The sequence below is a fragment of the Trachypithecus francoisi genome, unplaced genomic scaffold, assembly GCF_009764315.1.
Source record: "Trachypithecus francoisi isolate TF-2019V2 unplaced genomic scaffold, Tfra_2.0 Lachesis_group15, whole genome shotgun sequence".
NCBI lineage: Eukaryota > Metazoa > Chordata > Mammalia > Primates > Cercopithecidae > Trachypithecus > Trachypithecus francoisi.
In genome coordinates, this window is record NW_022681460.1 from 3488924 (window position 1) to 3513002 (window position 24079).

At 44.2% G+C, this 24079-nt stretch overlaps 2 protein-coding genes across 4 annotated transcripts in view; one reads left to right on the top strand and one right to left on the bottom strand.

Moving 5' to 3' along the window:
* CEP43 (centrosomal protein 43) overlaps positions 1–15257 on the bottom strand; it is a 60353-nt gene extending 45096 nt beyond the window's left edge. Inside the window, exons 1-2 of one of the 3 annotated variants that reach the window (XM_033234236.1) lie at positions 15233–15257; positions 31–363 (exon numbers count right to left, since the gene is read on the bottom strand). In XM_033234236.1, the coding sequence (XP_033090127.1) occupies positions 31–132 (102 nt within the window). In that variant the 5' untranslated portion in view covers positions 133–363; positions 15233–15257. The remainder of the gene's footprint in view (positions 1–30; positions 364–15232) is intronic. The other 2 variants (XM_033234235.1, XM_033234237.1) reach the window with 2 other exon arrangements.
* LOC117096885 lies at positions 1365–3357 on the top strand. Its single transcript, XM_033234239.1, has one exon. It carries the CDS (start codon positions 1872–1874, stop codon positions 2796–2798), a length of 927 nt encoding a protein of 308 aa, XP_033090130.1. The 5' UTR covers positions 1365–1871; the 3' UTR covers positions 2799–3357.
* Positions 15258–24079: the final 8822 nt, after the last annotated feature.

Genomic DNA, 24079 nt, shown 5'->3' on the forward strand with positions numbered 1-24079 from the left:
GCCAGACCCGGCCCCAGCCTCCGGCCTCACCTTGATGCGGTTCAGGACCCCGCTGTTCTCCAGCGTCTGCACCAGAAGGTCCCGCAGCTCCGTGTCCTCCTCGGCCACCACTGCGGCCGCCGTCGCCGCCATCTTGCTTCTCCAAGACAACCGCCCAAGCCAAGCTAACGGCCAACGGCCGCAGCAAGGTCCGATCTGCGCGCGCGCTACGCAGCCGACGCAGCCAAGGCCCCGCCCCGTCGGCCAGCGCGCTATCCCCGCCCCCTGGCGACGGGAGGCGGGGCATGAAGACCTCGGGGTTGACGCTGGGCGCCCGGCCTTGGTGAGCGCCGGACCACTGAACCGCGAAACTTAGGGTGGGCGCTGGGGGCGGGGCTTTGGGGCGCGGGTGGGCACGCAAGGGGCGGGGCGTCGAGGCGTGGGGGGCGGGGCGTCGAGGCGTGGGGGGCGGGGCGTCGGCGGGGCCTTCAGCGGCGAACCCGTTGGCCGCAGTCGCCTGAGGCGCGAGGTTTGAAGCCGGCGAGAGGTGAGGAGGAGGCGGCCTCGCGCGTGGAGAGCCGACTCCGCCGCCCACGGCCGCATTCCCTAGCAGCACAGGATCACCGGAGTCATATTATTGACGTAATTAAAGCGTACTAGCCTAGAGCCCGGCGGACTGCGGAAAGGAGGCCCCGAGACCGAACCTGCGGCCCCTGCAGCCCCGCGGGTGTCGGGAAGAGACTCCCGAGAGGTCGCGAGAGGCGGAAGGCCCTGCAGGTTGTCACCCAGAAATAATGTCCTGAGGCCCCCCAGCCAGGCAAACGGACACTGCTCGGCCAGGGTCTCCGAGGCTAACCGGAGAGGCACTAGGCCCTGGTGCAGGGGCGGGACGGCCCCAGGAAGAGCCGAGGGCCGAGGAGGGCGTTGGGTGCGCTCCGCGCTGCCCGAGCTGGGGCAGCAATCTCCACTCCCTCCTGCCTCGCGGCCCTCCGCCGACCTCCGGGCGCCGGCGGAGGGTCCTGGACCCCTTCCGGGCCCTGGAAGCTCCGTCCCGCCGGAGACTACGCGCTCTCCTGGTATCCATCCGGCCGCCTGGACTGCCCCGCGCCCCTCGCCTTGGCAAAACCAGCTCCCCGGACCGAGTCGTGCCTTGGAGAGTGCGGGTGCGCAAGGTCAGCCGAGTTGTCGGTTTCAGGGTGCTCCACGGTATGGCAGCCTAAGCCGAGAAGTGCCCGAGGCCAGGCTCCAGCAATTGAGAGGCTGATTTGGCCACGGTGAAGGACGCGTCCGGAGGAAGGAAACGGGAATCAGAAACGGGCGGTGGCCGCGCCTCTCCCGAGGGCTTCAGCGCCTCAGGGTGGGCGGGAGGGGAAGGTGGCGGAAAGGAGCAGCGGGAGCCGCCGCCTTAGGGAAGCCACGGGAAGAGAGCTGGCCGTGCTGCGATGCGCAACCCTCTCCCTGAAGCCCTTGGCTCAGGCGCCAAAGGAAAGGCTCTTTCGGGCAGGACTCAGCTTTCAGCTTAGGTTTTTCTCCTTTGGCTGAGTCAATTGCGGTGCCGAGTTGTATTTTCCTTTCACAGAGGTGTGTCCAAGAACCATTCTTGGGAGACGCCTGCCGGCCGCTTTGGGATAGGGCCTGTCTGCCCATACTGCCTTCCAAATGCCTCTGTGTGTTCCTGTATGTGGGTGTGCACAGACCACAGGATGTCCACACTGGCTTCCAAATGCGTCTCTGTGTTTCTGTCTGTGGGTGTGCACGCACGTGTCACGTGTACGCACAGATCACAGGGCATCCACACTGGCTTCCAAATGTGTCTCTGTGTTTCTGTCTGTGGGTGTGTACACATGTGTCACGTGTATGCATAGATCACAGGCGTCCACACTGGCTTCCAAATGTGTCTGTGTTCCTGTCTGTGGGTGTGCACGCACGTGTCACATGTGTACGCACAGATCACAGGGCATCCACACTGGCTTCCAAATGTGTCTCTGTGTTCTTGTCAGTGGGTGTGCATGCATGTGTCACGTGTGTGCACACAGATTACAGGGCATCCACACTGGCTTCCAAACACCTCTGTGTTCTTGTCAGTGGGTGTGTATGCATCTGTCACATGTGTATGCACAGATCATGGGTTGTCCACACTGGCTTCCAAATGTGTTTCTGTGTTCCTGTCTGTGGATGTGCACACACGTCACGTGTATGCACAGATCAGAGGGTGTCCACATTGGCTTCCAAATGTGTCTCTGTGTTCCTGTATGTGGGTGTGTATGCACATGTCTTATGTACACACAGATGACAGGTCATCCACAGTGACTTCCAAATGCATCTCTGCGTTTCTGTCTGTAGGTGTATATGCCCATGTCACATGTGTACACACAGATCACAGGGCATCTACACTGGCTTTCAAATGTGTCTCTCTGTTCTTGTCAGTGGGTGTGGATGCACGTGTCACATGTGTACACACAGATCATAGGGCGCCTGCACTGGCTTCCAAATGCATCTCCGTGTTCCTGTATGTGGGTGTGCGTGCCTGTGTCACATGTGTATGCACAGATCACAGGGATTCCACACTGGCTTCCAAACACGTCTCTGTGTTTCTGTCTGTGAGTGTGTATGCAGGTATCAAATGTGTACGCGCAGATCACAGGGCGTCCACACTGGCTTCCAAACACTTCTCTGTGTTCCTGTATGTGCGTGTGTATGCATGTGTCACATGTACACACAGATCACAGGGCATCCACACTGGCTTCCAAACACATCTCTGTGTTTCCATCTATGGGTATGTACACATGTATTGCATGTGGACATTGCAGCCTACCTAGGAAGAGGCTGAAAGAGGTAAGGGTCATGAAGGTGCAGTGCACTGTTGTACTGTTTGTGCTTTGTGTGTGTTTGGTTAGTTTTGCAAGAACATGTTGGTGAAGGAGAGAGAACCCCAAACAACTGATGAGCAGTGCTACTGAAACTCATATATACACAGGAATAACAAGGAAACATCCATGAAAAAAAAAAAAGCAGATTCTGGAACTCCATCCCCCTGAGATTGTCACTTATGGGGTCTGCAGGAAGTTTCAGGAATCCACATTTTCTTCTAATAAACGTGATCTACAGGTTATAATTGGAGATACAAATAGAACATATACAGTAAAAATTTGAAGTTTCCTGCCTAGCCCAACCCTTCTCACTGGTAGTGTCTGTTAAATTGGAAAGATATCTCTTTCCAGACATATTAATACCTTTTATACAGTTGACTTGAACAACATTAGTTTGAACTGCTTGGGTATACTTATATGTGGATTTTTTTCAGTAAATGGAGAATTTTTGGCGAAGGCAACAATTTTGTGAAAAACCTCACAGATGAATCTCTTAGCCAAGAAATATAGGAAAAAAAGAAAAGAAAAAGCTAGATATGTCATGAATGCATAAAGTATGTGTAGATACGAGGCTATTTTATTATTTACTACCATAAAATATATACAAGCCTGTTATAAAAAGTTAAAATTTATCAAAACTTGCACATACAAACACACAGTTACATGGCACCCGTTAGGTTCAAGAGAAGTGTAAACAGTTGTAAAGATGCAATATTAAATCATAACTGCATCAAATTCACTGTAGTACATAGTGTACTACTGTAATGATTTTGTAGCCACTTCCTGTTGCTATTCCAGTGAGCATCAGTGTTGCTGGTATTGGGTAAAAATTCCAAGTAACATAATCATCTCTGAGTGAGCAGTTGCATCTCTCCAGTACATTGCATATCACAGTAAAAGGTAAGCTCTTGAGGTTCTCACGTTATTTCTCATTGTGGTTAGTGCAGTACTGTAAACCTTGAGTAACACCATGGGACCCTTATGAAGTGCCATTAGTGATGCTAGAAATGCTCCCAAGAATCAGAAAAGTTAATGACATTATAGAAAAAGGTGAATTGCTTGCTATGTATTGTAGATTGAGGTCTACAGCTAAGGTCGCCTGCTGTTGAAGATAAATGAACCCAGTATAAGGACTGTTGTATAAAAACCAAAGGAAGTTTATGAAGCCATCATTGCAGCTACACCAACAGGCATGAAAACCTTGCACTTTTGGGGAAATACCTTTTTATTTCATATTGCAAATGTAACTTTTTGTGGGTGCAGGATTGCTATGAGAAAGGCATACCTGCCGGGCGCGGTGGCTCAAGCCTGTAATCCCAGCACTTTGGGAGGCCGAGACGGGCGGATCACGAGGTCAGGAGATCGAGACCACCCTGGCTAATACGGTGAAACCCTGTCTCTACTTAAAAATACAAAAAACTAGCCGGGCGACGAGGCGGGCGCCTGTAGTCCCAGCTACTCGGGAGGCTGAGGCAGGAGAATGGCATAAACCCAGGAGACGGAGCTTGCAGTGAGCTGAGATCCGGCCACTGCACTCCAGCCTGGGTGGCAGAGCAAGACTCCGTCTCAAAAAAAAAAAAAAAGAGAGAGAAAGGCATACCTATATAATCTAATATTCAAGAAGTGGTGAAGTCATTATCTGACAAAGCAAAAGGAAGATGAAGGATGGTATGATAACTTTAAAAAGAGGTTTGGCTTTCAAAAAATGTCAAGATAACAGGAGAAGCAGCTTCTGCTGACCCAGATGCAGCCGACGAGTTCCCAGACACCATTGAGAAAATCATTGAGGACAAAAGGCCAAGCTTGGTGGCTCACACCTGTAATCCCAGCACTTTGGAAGGCTGAGGAGGGTGGATTGCTTGAAGCCAGGAGTTCAAGACCAGCCTGGCCAACATGACAAAACCCTATTTCTTCTAAAACTACAAAACTTAGCCGGGTGTACTGATGCACATCTGTAATCCCAGCTACTGAGCAGGCTAAAGCATGAGAATTGCTTGAACCCGGGAGGCAGAGGTTACAGTGAGATTGCACCACTGCATTCCAGCCTGGGAAACAGAATGAGACTCTCTCTCAATAAATAAATAAATAAATGAAAATTTTAAAAATAGAGAAAATCACTGAGGAGAAAATATATCTGCCTGAACAGGTTTTTAAGGCAAACAAAAGTTACCTATTCTGGGGGAAAATAGTGCCACATAGGACATTAGGAAGAGAAGTGAACATCAGGATCCAAGGCAGGAAGGGATGGGCTAACTGTACTGTTTTGTGCAAATGCAGCCAGATTTATGATGAGGACTGCCCTTATCTATAAAATTGAGCCTTGAAGGGAAAAGAAACACCACCTGCCACTCTTTTGGTTGTACAGCAAGATGGCTGAGCAGCAACTCTTTTCCTGGATCAGTTATATAAATGCTTTGTTTCTAATGTCGGGAACTACCTTGCCAGTAAGGGATTGCCTTTAAGGTTCTTTTGATATTGGACAATGCCCCTGGCCATCCAGAACCACATGAGTTCAATACAAACACGTTGAAATGGTCTGCTTGCCCCTAAATACAACATCTCTAATTCAACCTCTAGATAAGGGAGTCATAAGGACTTTAAGGATCATTACACACAGCACTCTGTGAAAGAGAACCCCAATTGAGAGAATATCATGAACATATGGAAGGATTACACCATTGAAGATGCCATTGTTTCAGAAAAAGCCATGAAAAGCCACCAAGCCCAAACAAATTTCTGCTGGAGGAAACTACAGATGTTGTGCATCACTTCACAGGATTTATGACAGAGCCAATCAATGAAATCATGTGGATATGGCAAAAAAGGTTTCAAGATACGAATCTTGGAGAAATTCAAGGGCTAAGAGACACCATACCAGAGGAATTAACAGAAGACCACTTGATGGAGATTACTCCTTCTGAACCCAGTGCAGATTATGAGGAAGAAGACGCAGTACCAGAAAACAAATTGACATTAGACAATCTGGAAGAAGGGTTCCTCTTATTCAATATGGCTTTTGACTTCTCTTATAACACGGACTTTTCTATGAAATAGGCACTGAATCTAAAGCAAATGGTGGAAGAAAGATTGTTGCTAAATGGAAACATATTTAGAGAAATGGAAAAGCAAAAATGTCAGACAAATTATGATGTTATCTCCATCAGGTTACACTTATTGTGCCTGCCTCTCCTGCCTCCTCTTTCACCCTTTCTACTTCTGCCACCCCTGAGACAGCAAGGCCAACCCCTGCTCCTTCTCAGCCTATTCAAGGTGAAAATTATGACGATGGAAATATTTATGATGATTCACTTACACTTAATGAATAGTAAATATATTTTCTCCTCGTGATTTCCTTAAAACGTTTTCTTTAGCTTACTTTATTATAAGAATACAGTATAAGGCTGGGCGCGGTGGCCCAAGCCTGTAATCCCAGCACTTTGGGAGGCCGAGACAGGCGGATCACGAGGTCAGGAGATCGAGACCATCCTGGCTAACACGGTGAAACCCCGTCTCTACTAAAAAAAATACAAAAAACTAGCCGGGCGAGGTGGCGGGCGCGTGTAGTCCCAGCTATTTGGGAGACTGAGGCAGGAGAATGGCGTAAACCCGGGAGGCAGAGCTTGCAGTGAGCTGAGATCCGGCCACTGCACTCCAGCCTGGGTGACAGAGCGAGACTCTGTCTCAAAAAAAAAAAAAAAAAAAAACAGTATATAATACATGTAACATACAAAATTGCCAGGTGCAGTGGCTCACATCTGTAATCCCAGCACTTTGGGAGGCTGAGGCAGGCAGATCACTTGAGACCAGGGGTTTGAGACCAGCCTGGCCAACATGGCAAAACCCTATCTCTATTAAAAATATAAAAATTAGCCAGATGTGATGGTGCGTGCCTGTAATCGCAGCTACTCAGGAGGCTGACTCAGGAGAATCCCTTGAACCCAGGAGGCGGAGGTTGCAGTAAGCCGAGATTGCACCACTGCACTCCTACCTGGGTGACAGAGCAAGACTCCATCTCAAAAAAAAAAAGTGTTAGTTGTTTATGTTGTTGGTAAGACTTCCAATCAACAGTAGGCTGTTAGTACAGTTTTGGGGAGTGGAATTTCGACTGTGAGGGTCTGTGCCCCTAACCTCGTGTTGCTTAAGGGTCAGCTGTACATAGAATAATGTTACATACACACGCATACTGCCTCCCACTCCGTAATTTGGATCCTATGCCTATTGTCTTTTAGTTTACTAAAGAAGTCCTGATCATTTTTTGATGTTCATACATACTGTATAGATCCTACCTCATTTGATTTGACTCCTGCAAAATATTTGTTAAGGGTGTTCTAAAAGTTACTTTTTGTAGTTAAGCTACACTTTATTTCCATTTGTTTGTTATGGAAATAATGCATAATAAAGGTTAAAAATCCAAACAAAAGGGGGGAACATATTAAAAGAAAAGTAAGAGTCTCCCGCCTACCCTTCCTACCTACCCACCTACCTTATCTGTTACCATATCCTAGACCCAACTGCAATTAACAATTTCTGGTTTTAGTTCTTCTGGTTCTTTTCATTATAACCTCAAATACCGCACATATACATCTTGATTCACCAGCTGAAAATCCTTCAAAGGGACAAAAACTTATTCTTAGCTCCTAATTTAAAAAATTGTATTTTAGTTTTGCTAGAAGCTTTCATGACTTTAGGTTGTTTACCTAAATCATTATTTATAAATTTTACACACTGTGTATTGGCTGCCTACTAGGGGAGGTGAGGAATTGGTGCATTCTTACTTTCTCTTGTCTTTTCTTCCCCTCCTAATTTTGTTAGTTTCATTGTTATTTTTAGTCTGTCAAGAATTTGCATTCTTTTTGTAAGTAAAATTACAGACATCCCTTGATATCCATGGGAGATTCGTTCCAGGACCTCTTGTGTACACCAAAATCCACACATACTCAAGTCCCACAGTTGGCCCTGTGGAACCTGTGGATATGACCATTGGCATCCCAAGAATACTGTATTTTCCACCTACTCTTGGTTTCAGTTGTGGAACCCACTGATATGGAGAGCCAACTGTATATATTGAAAAAAATTTGCATATAAGTGGACCCACACTGGTTCAGACCCCTGTTGTTCAGGGTCAGCTGTATGTCTTTCCAGCTTTGTGCATTGATTGAAAAACCAACAACAGCATAATATTAGGGCTATAACAGATCCGTTAGGCCAAGCCCATATGCCCCTGAACAGAACTTTCTGCACATTGGGCCAACTTCTAACTGCTAGCACCTGAAGTTATTTGCATATCAGCTTTCTTTGTCCGCCAGAGCCTGCTTTGCCTGCATTTTGGGAAGACCTAAAGTGCCAAGGAATTAACACACCCTGAGAGTATGCTCAATTGAAGGCAATGAATAGAAAAAGACCTCCAACTGCTTCACCCCTGGAGTTCAGGGAGGTAAATCCAAGGTGTGTGCTAAGGAGGTGACAATGTCAGACACACCTGTTATGAGAGTTTCCTGATTGAAGAAGAAAGAGGCATTCCAGGCAGAAGTAACCGAACATACAAAAGTGCAAGACCAAGAGGCTAAGGCAGATTTCTCTGGCAAGAAGTGGCAGGTAGTGTGATGTGGCTGGAGATGAAGAAATGACTGGATTGGGAAGGACTTTATCCACCAATCTAATGAATTTGACTTTCATCCTGAAGATGTGAAATAGTGTGCTAAACAAGTTTAAAAGCAGTTTGTCATTAGCCTATTTGTATTTAGAAAGAGCACTCCTGAAGCAAGGAGGGGACGGATGAATTGGATGTACTGACACTGGAACAAGGAAATTATTCCAATAGTCCAGAGAAGAATTAAGGACATCAACTAAGATTGCACAAGTGAGCATGGAAAAAAAGAGGATGCATTTGAGAAATATAAATATTGGCCAGGTGTGGTGGCTTACACCTGTAATCCCAACACTTTGAGAGGCTGAGGGGCCGGATTGCTTGAGCTCAGGAGTTTGAAACCAGCCTGGGTAACATGGCAAAACCCCGCTCTACAAAAAATACAAAAATAAGCCAAGCGTGATGGCGTGGCCTGGGATGGAGTAGTCCCAGCTACTCAGGAGGCTGAGGTGGAAGGATCACTTGAGCCTGGGAGGTTGAGGAAACAGTGAGCCATGATCTTGCCATTGCACTCCCACCTGGGAGACAGAGTGAGACCATGTCTGAAAACAAAAACAAAGCAATATGAATATTGTATTAGGGTTTACCAAAGAAACAGAACCAATACGATATATGTATGTGTATGGGTGTATATATATAAGGAGATTCGTAAAAGAAATTGACTCACAAGATCATTGAGGCTGGCAAGTCTACAGGATGAGCCAGCAAGCGGGAGACCCAGGAGAACTGATGGCTTGGTTCCTGTCCAAAGGATAGCAGGCTTGAAATCCAGGAAGAGTCAATGTTTCAATCTGAGTCTGAAGACAAGAAACAAACTGATGACCTAGTCAAAAGACCAGAAGGCAGGAGAGATTCTTTCTTACTCAGGGAAGATCATCACTCTTTTTGTTTTATTCAGGCCTCCAACTGTTTGGATGAGACTCACTCGAATGTTAGGGAGGTCAATTTGCTTTACTCAGGCTATCCATTTAAATGTTAATCTCATCCCCAGACACCTCACACATACACCCATGATAATGTTTCAGCAAGTATCTGGGCACTCTATGGCCCAGTCAAGTTGACACATAAAATTAATCACAAATATATTCCAGTAACTTAGTTTTTAAATAACTAGATTCTTATGAGAATAAACTCAGGATAGGATAGGGGAAATGCTTTCTGGCTTTCCACTTGCTTATTCTTGGAATGTCACTTTTTCTTAAATTTAAAAATTTAAGGCCGGGCATGGTGGCTCATGCCTGTCATCCCAGTACTTTGGGAGACTGAGGCGGGTGGTTCACGAGGTCAGGAGTTCGAGACCAGCCTGACCATCATGGTGAAACCCTATCTCTACTAAAAATACAAAAAAATTAGCTGGATGTGGCGGCACGTGCCTGTAATCCCAACTACTCAGGAGGCTGAGGCAGGAGAATCACTTGAAACCTGGGAGATGGAGGTTTCTGTGAGCCAAGATCGTGCCACCGCACTGCAGCCTGGGCAACAAGAATGAGACTCCATCTCAAAAAAAAAAAAAAAAATTGAAAATGTGTCGTTAATCATCGAGATAGTCTTTCAGTCTGCACTCAGTAATATTAATGCTTTCATTAATATTGAAAGTCATCTATCCTGTTCCCATAAAGATCAGGATAGTTTAGGTAGTCGAGAACAAATAAGGTTCTCAATGGCCTATTAGTTTTTTTTAATGTTTTATAGATTGTTGAAAAGACAGTAGCATGTTGGGAAAAAGAGATGAATTCCACATTTTTCTGGTACAGTACAACTTACTGAAATTGCTTTCTTATTTCAACAAGGATTTACCAGGTTGTGTGTAGTGGTTAAAAGCATAGACTTTAGGAGGCCGGGCGCGGTGGCTCAAGCCTGTAATCCCAGCACTTTGGGAGGCCGAGACGGGCGGATCACGAGGTCAGGAGATCGAGACCATCCTGGCTAACACAGTGAAACCCCGTCTCTACTAAAAAATACAAAAAAACTAGCCGGGCGAGGTGGCTGGCGCCTGTTGTCCCAGCTACTTGGGAGGCTGAGGCAGGAGAATGGCGTAAACCCGGGAGGCGGAGCTTGCAGTGAGCTGAGATCTGGCCACTGCACTCCAGCTCGGGCGACAGAGCAAGACTCCGTCTCAAAAAAAAAAAAAAAAAAAAAAAAGCATAGACTTTAGACCCACATTACATGGTTTCAAATCCACTTACTAGTTATGTTAACCACAGCAAGTTAGCTAATGTCTCTCTGCCTCAGTTTTCTGTTTGTAAATTAGGATAAAAAATCTCTGTAGATGTGAATATGTGTAGCTAGATAGTAGATTGTATTCAAAATCTCAATCGTAACACAATAATAATATTAGCTATTATTAGCTGTTTTGAATATACAACCTAATTTCATTTTCTCCATGATCTGAGCTTATTTTTATTTATTTATTTATTTATTTATTTATTTATTTATTTTTGAGACGGAATCTCGCTTCACCCAGGCTGGAGTGCAGTGGCCGGATCTCAGCTCACTGCAAGCTCCGCCTCCCGGATTCACGCCATTCTCCTGCCTCAGCCTCCTGAGTAGCTGGGACCACAGGTGCCCGCCACCTCGCCCGGCTAGTTTTTTGTATTTTTTTTTTTTTTAGTAGAGACGGGGTTTCACCGTGTTAGCCAGGATGGTCTTGATCTCCTGACCTCGTGATCCGCCCGTCTCGGCCTCCCAAAGTGCTAGGATTACAGGCTTGAGCCACCGCGCCGGGCCGAGCTTGTTATTTTTAAACAACTCCATTTAACAGATGAGACAGTGTTCCAATAAGCTAGGTAGTATGCCCACAGACACATAGCTAGCAGCTGAGATGAACCACCCAAGTCTATTTGGTTTTCAACTCATGCTCTTTCCATGATATTTTGCTTTCTCTCAATATTTATAGAATTTAATTTAATTGACTAGAATTAAATAATTTATTTTAGTTTTATTTTATTTTAGAGGAAATGATTGAAGAGATACAGAAGTCAAGAGATAGAAAAGGTCATTCTAGGCCGGGCATGGTGGCTCACACCTGTAATCCCAGCATTTTGGGAGGCCTAGGCAGGTGGATCACCTGAGGAAGGGAGTTCGAGACCACCCTAGCCAGCATGGTGAAACCCCGTCTCTACTAAAAATACAAAAATTAGCTGGGTGTGGTGGCAGGCGCCTGTAATCCCAACTACTCGGGAGGCTGAGGCAGGAGAATCGCTTGAACTGGGGAGGTGGAGGTTGCAGTGAGCCGAGATGCGCCATTGCACTCCAGCCTGGGCCATAAAAGTGAAACTCCCTCTCAAAGCGAAAAAAAAGAAAAGCTACCTTACCAAAGACAGTCAAAATGAAGGCCACCAGGGGGCAGTGTGCAGCAGGTCAATGGGCAGAGAAGGTGGCTTTTTAAATTATTTTTCCCTGTCTGCTGAGACAAAGCTGTTACACCAGAATATGCCACCCTAACATATGCTTCTTTGGTATAAGGATTATTTTGAGCTGAAGACAATTGAGAAGAAACAAATATAAGAAAAACTCTGCCTTCCCCTTCTTTGCCTAAAGGCAGAACATAAATTGATAAAAGTTCACCACCTGCCCCCACCAGAAAGGACAGAAGTAAATTTCCAGAGACAACTCTGGACCCCATATCAACCTGGGGAAGGCACCAGAATACCCACACAACAAACGTTACTAACTAGCCTTCATCTTCCATTAGTTTCCCATTGTATTAGTCTATTCTCACACTGCTGTGAAGAAGTACCCAAGACTGGCTATTTTATAAAGAAAAGAGGTTTAACTGACAGTTCCACGTGGCTGGGGAGGCCTCAGGAAACTTACAATCATGGCGGAAGGTACTTCTTCACAGGAACACAGAGAGAGAAAGTTCCAGCAGGGTAAATGCCAGATGCTTATAAAACCATCAGATCTCATGAGGACTCACTATCAATCAGGAGAACAGCATGGAGGAAACGGCCCCATGATTCAGTCACCTCCCACCGGGTCTCTCCCATGAACATGGGGATTATGGAGATTCAAAATAGGGGTTACAATTCAAGATGAGATTTGGGTGGTGACACGGCCAAACCATATCACCCATATACTTACTTTCCCACAGCTTGCTGCTCTAGAAACTCAGTCCTTTTCCTTTTTCTTCTTCTCTAAAATGTATTGGTCTTTTGTTAAAATGTTGTATATGCCCAACTTCTAACAACCCCTTGGAGTTACTCATGGCTGAGTGCTCCTGTGTGTATATGGGATGCATGTGTGAATAACTTCTGTTTGTTTTTCTCTTGTTAACCTAAGGGAGGAGACTAACCCTCATATTATCTTATTCCCAATTTCTGCCTCCAAAGAAAGAAGAAGTAAAAACTAAAAGGCAAAAATGAAAGCCACAGGCAGACAACCCGGCACCACACCCTGGGCCTGGTAGTTAAAGACTGACCCCTGACCTAAATGGTTATGTTATCTATAGATTACAGATATTGTATAGAAAAAAAAATCCCTGTCCTGTTCTGTTCGGTTCTAATTACCAGTGCATGCAGCCCCAGTCACATACCCCCGGCTTGCTCAATCGATTACGACCCTCTCACGTGGACCCCCTTAGAGTTGTAAGCCCTTAAGAGCCCTTAAGAGGGACTTGGGGAGCTCAGTTTTTGGAGACATGAGTCTGCCGATGCTTCCAGCTGAATAAAGCCCTTCCTTCTACAACTCCGTGTCTGAGGGGTTTTGTCTGTGGCTCGTCCTGCTACAAACCTGTCTTTGGCCAGTCTAATTTACAGGACCTCAGCCAGAGAACTAAGATGGGTAGAGGCGATACAGGAGATAGAAATAATTTAGGTAGGTAGATAGGGTGAAAGAGTCCAGGGCAAAAGCTTTCCTTCTGACAAAAAACAGAAGGTCAGAAATTACTTCCTTTCTAACCACAGGCAATTCACATAAATCCCTTCTCTTCTAACAAAGAGCAGCCTCGAACATTGGACTATATAATGTAGATAAGCATCTCCGACACAGAGGGAGAGTTTCCTGGGTAATCATCAAACTTACATAAATGGGTCCCAGTAAAAACAGTAGGCTTTAGTGAGCACATTCCTTTCCCCTTTTTTGGACAGGGACACAGGTTAGCTAGAAGCTTGCATGGTGGGGTAGGGGGAATGCCTGCAGCTACAGGGAGATACCTGGGACCAGGCATGGAAACTCCCCCTCTTCTTGTTAGCACATACAAGGTGGAAGGAGATAGGCAGTGTGGAGTAGCCCAAGCTAAGAGCCTGCCTGCATGGTAAAAGAATGGCGTGGGGGCTGCCAGAGATTCCACTCTATACAGATGACACACCTGGTCCTAACCAGGTTTTCATGCCCTATATAGATAAGATACCCACTCCCTAGTAGCTCATTTATAAAAACCCTTACATTTACTGCAGTACAGCAATCTGCAGTAAAGAACGATTTTGATTTGAGGTTAACTCACTGTTTTGGATCACTATTTTGACTCCCATTACTTCAATATCTGACATTCAGGCTCAGAATCTGGCCAGTATATCAGGACTGGAGTTAATTGATTAACGCCATTAGATGGCAGTATTATTTTAATTCCAAAAATGGTTATAAATTCATTCTCTAAAATGTGTGTGAAACAGAATATTGGACTGATTTAATTGATGGCTCTAAGAGCACAAAAAGATTAAACACACACAACACAAAGTTTGGGATATAGCCATTGGAAAAACCCTTGTTCTCTTTAAATTTTTTTCATATGTATGTATATTGCACATATTGCCAACCTCTTTACCTCTTTTTCTGTTTTTGTTTTTGTTTTTTTGTTTTTTTTTTTTTTTTTTGAGACAGAGTCTCGCTCTGTCACCCAGGCTGGAGTGCAGTGGCGCAATCTCAGCTTACTACAAACTCCACCTCCTGGGTTCACGCCATTCTCCTGCCTCAGCCTCCCGAGTAGCTGGGACTACAGGCCCCCGCCACCACGCCTGGCTAATTTTTTGTATTTTTTGTAGAGACGGGGTTTCACCGTGTTAGACAGGATGGTCTCAATCTCCTGACCTCGTGATCTGCCTGCCTCAGCTTCCTACAGTGCTGGGATTACAGGAGTGAGCCACCGCACCCGGCCATTTTTTTTTTTTTCTTTTTTTTCTTTCCTTGAGAAGGAGTCTTGCTTTGTCACCCAGGCTGGAACACAGTAATGCAAACATGGCTCACTGCAGCCTTGAACTCCTAGGTTCAAGCAACCTTCCCACCTTAGCCACTGTGCCCAGCCTTCTTTTCCCTTTTGACTTTGTTCTATCACACTGACTCTAGAACTGTGCTTCTTTATTGGGGCGATTTTGCCCTCCCCCTGGGACATCTGACAAGGTCTGGAGACATTTTGGTTGTAGGTAGGGGGAGGGACACTCTGCTACTGGCATTTAGTGGGCAGAGCCCGGAGATACTGCTAAACATCCTGCACTGCCCAGAACAGCCCCTACCGCAAGGAATTATCAGGCCCAAACAAATACCAAGTTAGTTTTTAATTTCAAAGTTTATGTGTAACACTTTTTAGATATAAAACATATTCACATATTAATTTGAGATACAAAAAATATTCACACATTAATTTGATCACAGGAAATTTTAAAGAAATTTAAACATTTTCAGAAAAGGATACTTCAAGGTGTCATGATAGCTTTGAACCAAACATTAATGTTCTATATGACTTTGGGCAAGTCAGTCATATTTACTAGACTTAATAACCCATGTAACCGTTTGGACGAACGGAGGCAAGATGGCGCAGTTCTGGGTTCTTCACCGTCAGCTTTCCCGCGCCCGGGAAAGACACAGGTGGACTGCACAGGTGCAACCCAACCTCCGACGGAGAAAAACCGGAACCCGCCTAGCCACGCCCACTGCCCGGCCCCTGACCCGCCCACGTCCCGCCCACTGCCCTCCCACTCCCAGGCCCAGGACATAAAAGCCGCTCCCAGCCCCCGCTGCTCGCACTTCCTCAGCCCTCACTCCTGTCGGGACTGTAGGAACTCCCCCGGAGAGCTCCACCGGGTGACTCCCCCGGCCTCCCCTGCCAGAGACCGACGGACCTCACCCTTCCACCACACCTTCTTTCCTGAAGCTGGGGGACCAAAAATAAATGTGCAGTTTTGCTCCTAGCCTTGCCTACTCGCTGGTCATTTAATACTCGCCCTGGTTTCCTGGAAAGCAAATCAGCTTCCTAGAAAGCAAATCAGCTTCCTGGAAAGCAAATCAGCTTCCTGGAAAGCAAATCAGCTTCCTAGAAAGCAAATCAGCTTCCTGGAAAGCAAATCAGCTTCCTAGAAAGCAAATCAGTTTCCTGGAAAGCAAATCAGTAACGTTAACTGTTGGGGTTTTTTTTAAAAAACGTTTTATTTTGAAAAAACTTCAAACTTACAGGAAAAATGGCAAGAATACTACAAAGACCTATTTATTCAGATACACAAGTTGTCACAATTTTGCCATGTTAGCTTTATCTATTGATCAGTTTCTCTTTCAGTCTATTGACTTATCTATCTTGAACTATTTGGGATTAAGTTGTAGACATCAGATCCCCTTACCCTTAAACAACTTACGTGTCTTCCCAAGAATAAGACCGTTACTCCGCACAGTACAGTTATCTAAACCAGGAGACAGCATTGTTATAAAACTGTTACCAAGTGGCAAGCTGGTGCACTGTCCAGAGAGGGTGAGAGGGAGAGAGGACCTGATTTGTAACATTTGCCAGTTCCCATGTGTGATGTTTTACTTTGATTCATAACTACCATAGCCCTTGTTACAGTCTTTTATTAAAACTTGGGGTGTGTTAGGCTGCAGGGGCAAGTCTCAAGAAACAGAATCTGTCTCCTGCCCTCCTTTCACCTGCCCCAAGGCAGGACTCCATCTTCTCCCACCTTTCCAACTATGGGTCTTAAGACTTTTCAGAGAGGGTCCTGCCCTACACACTGGTGGAAGGAATGCTGATGTCATGAAGCTTCCAAGAAAACTCAAGAGGACTGAGTTCAGAGAGCTTCTGGATAGCCGAAAGCATGGAGGTTCCTGATTCCTGGAGAGTGGTGCCCCAGGCATGGAAGCTCTGAGCCCCTTCCTCCGCACCTCATCTCTTCATCTGTATCCTTAGTAAGATCCTTTATCATAAAACAGCAAATGTGTTTCCCTGAGTTCTGTGAGCCACTCCAGCAAATCAAACTCAAAGAGGGGGTCATGGGAACCCCAACTTGAAGCTCAATCAGAAGTTCCCGAGGCCCAGATTTGCAACTGGTATCTGGGGGTGAGGGCAGTCTTGGGGTCTGAGCCCTCAATCTGTGGGATCTGATGCTACCCCCAGAGAAATAGTGAAGGAACTGGGGTGGAGGTCCCAGCTTTGTCTGCCGCTTGGTGGTGGGAAGAAGTTCCCACACATATGGTCACAGGAGTCTTCTGTGTTAATGATTGCTATTGTAGTGTGAGAGCAGAGGAAAAGCACAGTTTGAGAAAGTTTTCCCAAAATACCATGGTAAGTGGCTCATGATAGCTGATTTCAGGTTATCAACCACTTAACAACCAGCTCAAAACATGCTTTGCTGTTTAACAATCAGCTCTCAGGGAATCAGTGAACTGGTGAGCACAAAACTACTGTTAACGAATCCATGGTTCATATGCAAAAGTTACCAGCTGCTCCAATAATGTCATTAATAGTCAGGTTTTTTCCAAGTTCATGATTCGGTCTGTATCATCATCTGTCACATCTCTTTAGTATCCTTTAACCTGGAGGGGTTCCAGCCTCTTTTTGTCTACTGGGGCATTGCTGTTCTTAAAAGAGAACAGGTCAGGTGTTTTGCAGAATACCTTTCAATTAGGGTTTACCCAGTGTCTTCTCTGGATTAGATTTACATTATGCATTTTTGGCAGGAATACCACATACACGATGTTTACTTGGTTCATTGGATCAGAAGCCCATGATGTCGGTTTATCCTGTTATTGGTGATACCAATTCCAATTTTGGTCACTTGGTTAAGTGGTGTGTGTGAGGTTTTTTCATTGTAAAACTGTTATTTCTTCTTTGTAATTAATATGAGACACTTTGAGACTATGCAAATATCCTCTCCCTCATCAAAGTTTTCTCCACCAACTTTAGCATCTGGTAGCCATCCTCCAAAATGGCCCCAGTGATCCCATCTCCTGAAATTTACATGTCTGTGTGGTCCTCTCCCACACTGAATAGGAATGGCTTACGTAACCAATAGGATGTTGAGGAGGTGATGCAATCTGACTTTTGAGGCTAAGTTGTAAAGAAAGACACTGTGTCTTCCTCCTTGTAGTCTTGGAGCACTTGCTGTGGAGAAGCCAGAAGTCATGTCGTGAGGGTACTCAAGCTGCCCTTTAGAGAGGTGCACATGGTGAAGAAATGAGGCCTTCTGCCAATGGCCATGTAAGTGAGCCACCATAGAGATACTCCCATAGCCCTGATCAAGCCCTCAAATCACTGCAGCCTCAGCTAGCATCTGGACTGAAATCTCATAGTAGGCCCAAGCCAGAATCACCTGGAAAAGCCATTCCCAAATTCCTGTCCCACAAAAACCGTCCAAAAATAAGTAATAAATAGCCACTAAGTTTTGGAGTAATTTGTGACATGGCAGTAGAAAACTAATATAGCATCCATTGAAAACTTTTTTCTTGGCCAGGCACCGTGGCTCATGCTTGTAATCCCAGCACTTTGGGAGGCCGAGGCAGGTGGATCACCTGAGGTCAGGAGTTAGAGACCAGCCCGGCCAACATGGCAAAAACCTGTCTCTATTAAAAATACAAAATTAGCCGGGCGTGTTAGTGCACACCAGTAATCTCAGCTACTTGGGGGGCTGAAGCAGGAGAATTGCTTGAACTTGGGAGACAGAGGTTGCAGTGAGCTGACATCCCATCACTGCACTCCAGCCTGGGTGATGGAGCAAGACTCTATCTGAAAAAAAAAAAAAAAGAAAAGAAAAGAAAACTTTCTTCTTGATTCAGTTACTAATAAGATGGCTACAAAAGGGTGAGGTTTTATTGTTTTGTTTTACTTCATTATAATATCTGCATTTATTAGTTGGCATCTACGCTAAAGAAGAGCTTTTCCTTCTTGTTTTATTTATTTATTTATATCAGTTTGGTATGTAGACTCCTGTTTTACTCAGTGAGTTATAATCCATTATTTTCATTGTTGCTGCTCGGATTGTCCCAGCCCTGGATGGTGTCCTTCTGACTCCTTTGTCCTTTGACAGAGTCCCATCGTCTTTGAGCATGTTCTTCCTTCCCAGCACAAGACACTCAGGTTCATCTTATATCTTCCCTCTCCCAGCTCTGGAGCCAGCCATTTCTCCACGGATCCCTATTTTCTTCTAGTGGAGAATGGTATTCAGAAACCAAACTTACTGTCTATAAATATTATTCTGTGTATTCTGCTGAAAATTTAAAAGTGTTGCTTTTTATATTTGAATCCTTAATCTGTCTGGAATTTAGTTTAGTGTATGGAGTGAGGGAGGTATCAACTTTCATTTTTTCCCACATACATAACCAATTATTTCAGCATCTCCTGTATTGAGGAGCCGCTTCTTTACCCAGATAGCTACAATGCTGACACTAACATAAATCAGCTTGATATATGTCAGTTTTTTTCCTGGGTTCTCCATTCTGTTTCATTTGTATGTGTTTCTATAACTACACTAATAACAGTGTTAAATTATTAAAACTGTATAATATGTTTTGACATCTAATAGGGCTATCTTTCATTTATTCTTCTCTTTTAGGAATTCTCTGGCTATTCTTAGGGCTTTTCTCATCCAGATAAGATATTGAATCAGTTTATCAAGGGCCAACCTATTGAATTGTTATTGAATTTGAGATGAATCAATAAAGAAAAAAGAGAGCCATGAAATTAGAAAAACTACCCTAATTAAGTCTTCCCTTCTAAAAGGTCAGGAAAACTAGCATTACATAAAGGTGAGTAACAAAAAAGTTAAGGTCAAATCCCATACAAAGTCATTATGAAGAAAAAAAGAATAAAAAATAATTTCTATAGAAAACAAATTATGACAGAAAGCCAGGGCTTTGAAACAGATGAAAACTAAAATATTTTAAAATAAGTTAATAAACATCTAAAATGACATAAGATATGAAAAGATGACATGTGTCAGATTTAGAAAAATACAGAAAGGAGATGACAAACTCAGAAAAGAAGTAAAAATTTAAAAAACATTTCAGAAATGAAGACAGAAAGAAACACGAGCAAATAAACAGAACTGATAATGCATTAAAAGAAAAGATGAAAAAATATGAGGCTATAAAAGAGATATGTGGTACAGGATAATGGTCACCCAAAGATGTCCCCATCCTAATCTCCAGAACCTATGACTGTGTCACCTGACATGGCAGAGTGACAGCAAATGTGACTACATTATGGATCTCAAAAGAGAAGCCTGATCCTGCATCATCTGGCTGAGTCCAGCCTAATCACATGGGTCCTTAACAGTGGAGAGCTGACTGCAGTGGTAGGAAGGAAATGCAGCTATGGAAGAAATGGTCTGAGAAATGAAACGTTGCTGGCTTTGTGAATGGAGGAAAGTAGTCATGAGCCAAGGGATGTGTACTATCTCTAGAAGCTGGAAAAGGGAAGAAAACAGATTTGCCCTAAAGCCTCCAGAAAGAAATCCAGACCTACTGACACCCTGGTTTTAGCTCAGTGAGACCCATGGTGGGCTTCTGAAAGGCAAAGTTGTAAGATAATAAATGTGTTTTTTAAGACACTAAATTTGTGGTGATATGCTACAGCAGCGGTAGAAAATTAGTACAAGATGAAAAAGATTTAAGAGGAAATGAGAGATATACAGATATAAGAAACAGGCAAGGAAGACCCTGTACACACAGACACGTGCACGCACACACACACACACACGCACACACACACAGATATATTAGTTCCTAAAGAAATAAAATCAAAGGAATAGATCCAAACAAACAAGATGTATAATTCAGGAAAAGTTTCCTGAAATAAGCATATATTTGAAATGACATATTGAAAGATTATCTATACACCTTGGAAAATGGAGTCCAAATATCCAATACCAAGACATTCTGGTAAAATTATTGGAAGAGAAAGGAAAGAAGGAAGGAAGAAAGGGAAAGAGGGAAGAAATAAAATTTTGGGGGGTTGCTTTCCCCACCCAAAGAAGATGCAGTGACATTTTGAAAGAAAATTAGTTTGACATCAGATTTTTCAACAGCAATGCCTTACATCAGAACAAAATGGAATTACATATTCAAGCCAAGTGTGGTGGCTCACACCTGTAATCCCAGGACTTTGGGAGGCTGAGGTGGGTGAATCACTTGATCCCAGGAGTTCAAGAGCATCCTGGGCAATGTGGCAAAACCCCGTCTCTACAAAAGATTAGCCAGGTATGGTGGCATGCACTTGTAGTTCCAGCTATTGAGGAGGCTGAGCTGAAAGGATCGTTTGAGTCCAGCAGGTTGAGGCTGCAGGGAGCTGTGATCTGCACTCCAGCCTGGGCCACAGAGTGAGACTCCATCTCAAAAAAAATAAAAATGAAAAAAATAAAAAAAGATACTCGAGGAAAGTAAAGATGAGCTAAAATAATTTTCAGGTATAAAAGCAGCAAACTGTTACCAAAATGCAAAGACTCAGGAAATACAGTTACCATAAGCTATTCCTAAGGAATCTACTAGTAAACAAGTTTCAAACAGTCACAATGACTGCAGAGATATCAACATAAAGACAGATAACAAATATTAAGTGGGTGGGTAGGTAGATACAGGTATAGATATGACCAGCTGTTTTCTGGAGGCAATTTGGATAAGCTTATGAGAGCCAATTGACTTTTCAAGAATTTTATGAGAAGGTTATTAAACACAGACATGAACAGTTAAAGTATATAAATGAACATACATTTAAATAAATTATATTAAAAACAATAGACACTAAAAACACATCACTTCATAATTATTTTACTACATTTTACAATTATCTATGCTTTTGAGGTTATTTACATTGATTGTGTCGAATGGTGGGGATATGGTCAGCTTCTGCACATCTTTTCCCGAACTCCACATTTAATGACGTCAACTTGATAGCTCACACCTGCAATGGTAAAAGTATTTCCTCCATGGAAAGCTGCAAAATGCTATGAATCAGGGTTTTTTCCCCCTTTTTCTGGGAACCGCTTGTTAAACATATCCTAGCACATCAATGGATTCAAAAAAGAGAAGATAGTATGCAACAGATGCGTGACTTGACAATGTAGATACACCACCACTCTGAAGACATGTGATGAGAGCACTGGAAGAGCATATGAAAAATGTCTTTTTAGCCTTTCAGTAATCATTTTGGGTGATAGTGATGGCATCGTTATTCTGAGAATGGAGTGTGTGCAAGGTCAATTAAAGCAAATAAATAATCATATGATATATTCAGTTGTGTTATCCTCTCTGTTTTGAAAACCAGGACTCGGCTGCGGATGGTGGCTCACACTTGTAATCTCAACAATTTGGGAGGCTGAGGCAGGTAGATCACTTGAGGTCAGGAGTTCTAGATCAGCCTGACCAACATGGAGGAAACCCTGTCTCTACTGAAAAATACAAAAATTAGCCAGGCGTGGTGGCAGGCGCCTGTAATTCCAGCTACTTGGGAGGCTGAGGTGGTAGAATTGCTTGAAGCCAAGAGGCAGGGGTTGCAGTTAGCCAAAATCATGCCACTGCACTCCAGCCCAGGCAACAGAGCAAGACTCCATCTCAGAAAAAGAAAACCAGGACTCTTGGTGTTGAAAAAAGAGGACACCAGATATAAGACAAATTAATTAAATACCCTGTGTCTTGAATTTTAATTACAAATATCAGTTTAAACTCATGAGGTATATCTTTAAGTGTGTGTGCCCATGCATATCAATTCATCAGCTATGTGCATATATACACACATATACACATGAATAAATGAATGTATACTTATAGATAGACGTAGATATATGATAGATGAATGTGTTCAATGGAAAAACTCAAAAACAATGATCAATCCAATAGAAGTGAATATTCCTCATTCTCATATTTTTCTCTTAGAATAACATTTCTCACTAAAAAAAAAAAAAAAGTCGGCCGGGCGCGGTGGCTCAAGCCTGTAATCCCAGCACTTTGGGAGGCCGAGATGGGCGGATCACGAGGTCAGGAGATCGAGACCATCCTGGCTAACACGGTGAAACCCTGTCTCTACTAAAAATACAAAAACTAGCCGGGTGAGGTGGCGGGCGCCTGTAGTCCCAGCTACTCGGGAGGCTGAGGCAGGAGAATGGCGTAAACCCGGGAGGCGGAGCTTGCAGTGAGCTGAGATCCGGCCACTGCACTCCAGTCCGGGCGACAGAGCGAGACTCCGCCTCAAAAAAAAAAAAAAAAAAAAGTAAACAAATTCCAAAGGCCAGGCGTGGTGGCTCACACCTGTAATCCCAGCACTTTGAGAGGCTGAGGTGGGCAGATCACAAGGTCAGGAGTTCGAGACCAGTCTGACCAACATGGTGAAACCCCATCTCTACTAAAAACACAAAAATTAGCCGGGCATGGTGGCGGGAGCCTGTAATCCCAGATACTCAGGAGGCTGAGGCAGGAGAATTGCTTGAACCCAGGAGGCGGAGGTTGCAGCAAACTGAGATCACGCCATTGCACTCCAGCCTGGGTGACAGAGCAAGACTCTGTCTCAAAAAAAAAAAAAGGAAATTCCAAGAGTTTTTGGAGAAGTAGCTGATTCCAGGTCTGAGGCATAATATGTACAAAATGAGCCTGGAACATTGTATTAGAGAGGCAGAAAGCTAGCAAAGACTACAAGCATCACACCCATAGGATTCAGAAGTCAACTTGAAGATGTTCCACCTGCCAAAATGGGACAATTTGAGCATCAATAAAGATGTTAACTGCAATGGATTGAAAACACCTTCAAAATTACTAAAGCCTCTAAAACATACAAACATACACATACACACACACACACACACACGTGTCTGGCCACCTGCAAAAGATGCTAGGTGCTGAGCACATTGGCTCATACCCGGAATCCCAGCACTTTGCAAGGCCATGACAAGATGGCTTGAGGCCAGGAGTTTGAGACCAGCCAGGGTAACATAGCAAGATCCCATCTCTACAAAAAATAAAACACAAATTAGCCAGGTATGATGGCCCATGCCTGTAGTCCCAGCCATGTGGGAGGATGGCTTGAGCCCAGGAGTCCAAGGCTGCAGTGAGCTATGACTGTGCCACTGCTTTCCAGCCTGGCAACAGAGTGAGATACCATCTCATAAGAAGAAGAAAAAAAGATACTAGAGAATCAACTCTTTATTTTGAAAATTAAAAGAAAGAGAATTGAGACAAAATTTATTATGCCTTTTTATTCAGACTGTACTATTCAATTCGAAAAGAATATATGTGGGAAAGTTTCACTTTATAGAAATATTTTGACAAATAAAGAATGACAGAATTGGGATAGTACTATTGTTCAACCCCCAAGGGTCTAGTCATTGAGCAGTAAAGACTGCAACACACACACATACACACACACACACACACACACACACACACAAAGATACAAGGCAAT